The sequence below is a fragment of the Orycteropus afer genome, unplaced genomic scaffold (assembly GCF_000298275.1).
Source record: "Orycteropus afer afer isolate SDZICR_OR568_19922 unplaced genomic scaffold, OryAfe1.0 scaffold00068, whole genome shotgun sequence".
NCBI lineage: Eukaryota > Metazoa > Chordata > Mammalia > Tubulidentata > Orycteropodidae > Orycteropus > Orycteropus afer.
The window spans coordinates 2630680-2635431 of NW_006921655.1; the positions used below are offsets into that span (position 1 = coordinate 2630680).

A 4752-nucleotide genomic window follows, 5' to 3' on the forward strand; every position below is an offset into this window, starting at 1 on the left:
TATATATATACATATATACGTATATATATATATATACACATATATATGAAATTTGTTGACTGGTTACTACTTCATGGAGCCGTGGTGGTGCAGTAGTTAAGTGTTTGGCTGCTAACTGAAGTGTCGGTGGTTTGAACTCCCCCAGTCACTCTGTGGAAGAGAGATGTGGCAGATTTACAGCCTTGGAAACCCTATGAGGCAGTTCTACTCTGTCCTTTAGGGTCACTGTGAGTTGGAAATTGACTCAATGGCAATGAGTTTATATACATATTATATGTACATATAGGTTCAAATCCACCAGCCACTCCTCAGAAGGAAGGCTGGGCAATCCTACTTCCGTAGTGATACTGCCTCGGAAACCCAAGGAGGGGTCTCTATGAGTCGGGTTTGACTCGACGGCACATAACAACAACAACAACAACATATAAAATATGATTTATAGATATAAATAAAATGTTTGTTGAAATGGTGAGCACGAGGGCCTATTTATAATGGTAATATGTCTGCTTGAAGAATGTACCTATACCAAAAATTTGGCATAAAATAAAATTACTTAGTAAATGTAAAATGCCTGATCTCACACATTTTACCTTAGTGTATTTGTGCTGTAGAAACCATTTTTATTTTCCTGAACTATGAGTTACTTTGAGTGTTAATGTTTTCTATTAATAAATTTTGTAGTTGGCCAAGGACTCAGGAAACACAGTGGTTATGATTGATAAGGAGAAGAAAAGGCTGGATGAACTTTTGAAGGACTTAGATGACGGAGCCTCTGGACTTTCCAGTTCTGAGGTATGTCGATGCTGGTATTCTATGAGTCCTGCATGTCTTAATTTTGATTTTTATCATATTATTGTCCCATCAGCATGAATTTATAATCATTTTCCAGATTATGAGACAATATTCTCTGACTTAAAAATATCCTGTTTTACAAATTTATTTTTATTGAAGTTTTCAAATTATTGTTTCTCAATGCATTATTGACTATCAAAGGATTATTTTGTGTAATTGTAACAGTGACTACACATTGGTTATTACAATAATAACCTTTGCCTGCAATGCCAGTGATGGGAGTAGTTAGTGCATGAATGCATTTCTCTTTATTCCTTTATTTTGGAGATTTTAAAATCATCTCTAACCTAGCTTCATGGTATTGCAGTGTAGTAGTCTTCAGTAATCCTACGGGCCACTATCCTGTTCCTGTCCCCTTAACATTGACCATCCAGAACCCAGAACAGTATGGGGGAGTACTGGCTGAACCTAAAGAGAGGAGCAGCATGTAACCTGGGAGGCAAATCCAGGTATTTATAGAGCCCAGGGAGATCACGTAAGGAAAGCCCATAACCTGTTGCCATCGAGTAGATTCCTACTTATGTTGTTGTTGTTGTTGTTAGGTACTGTCGAGTCAGACCTGACTCATAGTGACCCCTCCTTGGGTTTCTGAGGCAGTATCACTACGGAAGTAGATTGCCCAACCTTCCTTCTGAGGAGTGGCTGGTGGCTTTGAACCGCCAGCCTTCTGGTTAGCAGTCAAATGCCTTAGGCACTATGCTATCAGAGCTCCTATAGAAACCCTAAAAGACAGAGTAGAATGGTCCCATAGGGTTTGCAAGGTCGTAAATCTTTATGCAGGCAGACTTCCACATCTTTCTCTTGCAGAGTGGCTGGTGGTTTGAACCACAGACCTTTTGGTTAGCAGCCAAGTGCTCCAATATTGAGCTTGTTTGCATACTAAACTTTTAAGAATATTCCTATGTCAGCAAAGAAATAAACTCTCCATTCTTCTTTGAAGCACTTAGTCCTGTTGTCTGGTTTTATTTTGTTATGTTTAGTAGAGACATGATGTAGTGAATACTGTAGGCAGCCTGCTCAGATCTCCTTTACCTGCCAGGTATCTGTGCATCTACCCCCAGCCTATGTGCAAAGGTGCACAGCTGCTCCATTCCCTGGAGAAACGGCCTGGGCTAAATGGGAACAGAACAGGCCAGAAGGTCATCCTCCCCACCTTAGCTCCCTCATTTCAAAGTGGGATTAGCGCTGTGGTACAGTTTGTCCTCCAGAACTTTCCCAGTGATCTGACAAACTGGTCTTCAGCTAAGATTGGCTTCTCACTTTGTTTTGTTCCCTTATCCTCATCTGTTTTCTTCATACCCCTTCGTCCAAAAGCATTCCTCCAATAAATCATGTGAACAAGAACCTTTCGCTTCTAGGGAACCCATCCTAAGACTCAGAGCTATAGAGGACAGTGTTTTCTACTGGTATGTAATCAGTGCATGTGCAGTGATATATGGGGCCAGTGGGGGAGGGTGAGTCAGTCCAATGGGAGCCAGTACTCAGCATCCCCTGGGTGATAGTACATGGAAATCTCTGCCCAGGGCTGCCAGAATCTTCCAACTTCTCAAAAGAAGCTAGAAATTCAGACTTTTATGTAAGACATTCCAATCTTTAAATGTTGAGAACTAATTTAATTAAAAAAAAAAAGTCTCTGTGGGCAAATAAAATACCCTACAAAAACACCCTACCCCAGACTGAAAGCACATCTACATAACATCACAATTTACAACCTCTAAATAAGCCCTGTGGGATCTGGCTAGGAATGGACCATGGTGTTGCTGTGTCTGGGCTGCCAGGATTGCTCACAGAGGTTCCCTCCCAATCCAGAGGGCAGTCAGCCTTCTTTACTTCAAGTATGAGTACTTGCATATCAAAAAAGTTGATTTATTTTGTCTTCATTTGAGTTACAGCTTGGGTAAAACTAATTTCCAGATGCAAACTCATCTCTTTCTGATAACATGTAGGATTCCCTCTTGATTTTTTAGGGTTCACAAATTTTGTCAAGAGTATACTTATATTTGTAGAAACTTTATTTTTTTGTTCCTTCTTGCTACCTTTGTGTATCCTTTTTATCTGAAAGTTTAAATTTTTCTTTAGTTCAGGAAATTATTTTCTATTATGTTCTTCCATCATCTGTTTTCTCTTCTTTTGGGATACCTATAAAATAGGGTATCAGTTGAGAATATGGTTGGGTGCAAGTAACAGAAAATTTGAGATACAATGGCTTAGACAAGGAGTTTATTTTTTCTTCAGTAACAAAAATCCAGGTGTAGGCAGCTAGCGCCCTTCTGTTTCCCTGCTCCATGTCCTTAGTGTCTTTAAGATTCTAAGATTGCTGCTATATCTATAGGCAATGTGTCCATTTTCCAGCAGAAAGAAGGGTGAAGAGTAAAAGGAAAAGGACACTATTTCTGCCAGGAAACCCTCTCCAACAATTTCATCTTCTTGCTCCCTCCTGCCTAGAGAGAGGTTAGTTGACCCTCCCATGGCGCTCTGGGCTTACCAGCTCACTTCATACCTTACAACAGTGGTCTCTGCCAAAAGACTGAGAACTCTTAAGAGCAGAATCCTGTGAGATTCATCTTGAATCATTAGTGCCTGGTGTAATACCTATGCATAGTAGGAATTCAGTATGAATATTTTAATTTTTGTCATTTAGATTTTCTGAGTTTTTTTTTTTTTTTTTAAATTGTGCTTTGGGTACAAATTTACAGAGCAAAATTTGTTTTACATTCAACATTTCATGTACATTTGATTTCACGTCCTGATTACTATTCTCAACCCTAATCCACTCTCCTCCCCTCCCTTCCCTGTGAGATCGCCCCCATGCCCTTCTTAACTATGCACTCTTGTCTGTCTAGCTTTACCTGTATGAGTATTTTTAAATGAATGTTATATATTGTTCTTGTTAGTAGCCCTCGAGTTGACTCTGGCTCATGGCAACCTGATGCATGTTGTTGTTGTTGTTATGTGCTGTGGAGTCGGATCCAACTCATAGCGACCCCTCCTTGGGTTTCTGAGGCAGTATCACTACAGAAGTAGATTGTCCCATCTTCCTTCAGAGGAGTGGCTGGTGGGTTTGAACTGCCAGCCTTCTGATTAGCAGTCAAGTGCCTTAGGCACTGTGCTACCAGAGCTCCTGACCTGATGCGTAATAGATAGAAATGCTGCCTGGTCCAGTGCCGTCTTCATAGCTGTTATAAATGTGAAACTAATGTTAATTGAATAAAATGTTAAATGACCAGTAAGTCCATGAAATGCAACTAATAGAGCTTATTAAAAAAAAAAAAAAAACCGAAAACCAAACTCACTGTCATCGAGTCGATTCCAACTCATAGCCACCCCATTTTGGGTTTCTGAAGTGGTAAATCTTTATGGAAGTAGATTGCCCAGTCTTCCTTCTGTGGAGCGGCTGTTGGATTTGAACCACCAACCTTCTGGTTAGCAGTCAAATGCCTCAGGCATTACACCACCAGAGTGCATTAACAGAGTTTATAGACCCAATGTTACTTTTCAAAGTTTGAAATACCAGGTCCATTGGAGGGCAAAACCAGAGTTTTTACTACTATCACAGTTTTCTTTTTTTAAGGAAGAGAAATGAGAATGTTATTAGAACCAGATTGTGGGCTAAGAGATTTATTCCAAGGGGATGGGATTGGAGAACAGAAATCTACAAAAATTAAGAGGATACTTTATACAAGGCTGGCAGATAACTAAACCATAAACCAAAAAACCCCAAACTCATTGCCGTTGAGTTGATTCCAACCCATAGCGACCCCTCCTTGGGTTTCTGAGGTGGTATCTCTATGGAAGTAGGTTGCCAGTCTTCCTTCCAAGGAGTGGCTGGTGGGTTTGAACCACCAGCCTTCTGGTTAGCAGTCAAATGCCTTAGGCACTATGCTACCAGAGCTTCTGAAC

General features: G+C 40.3%; 1 protein-coding gene across 1 annotated transcript in view; it reads left to right on the top strand.

The window, feature by feature from the left end:
• FSIP1 (fibrous sheath interacting protein 1) overlaps positions 1–4752 on the top strand; it is a 183029-nt gene that overhangs the window by 31596 nt on the left and 146681 nt on the right. The window contains exon 7 of the mRNA XM_007940512.1: positions 682–792. Coding sequence (XP_007938703.1) covers positions 682–792 — 111 coding nt within the window. The remainder of the gene's footprint in view (positions 1–681; positions 793–4752) is intronic.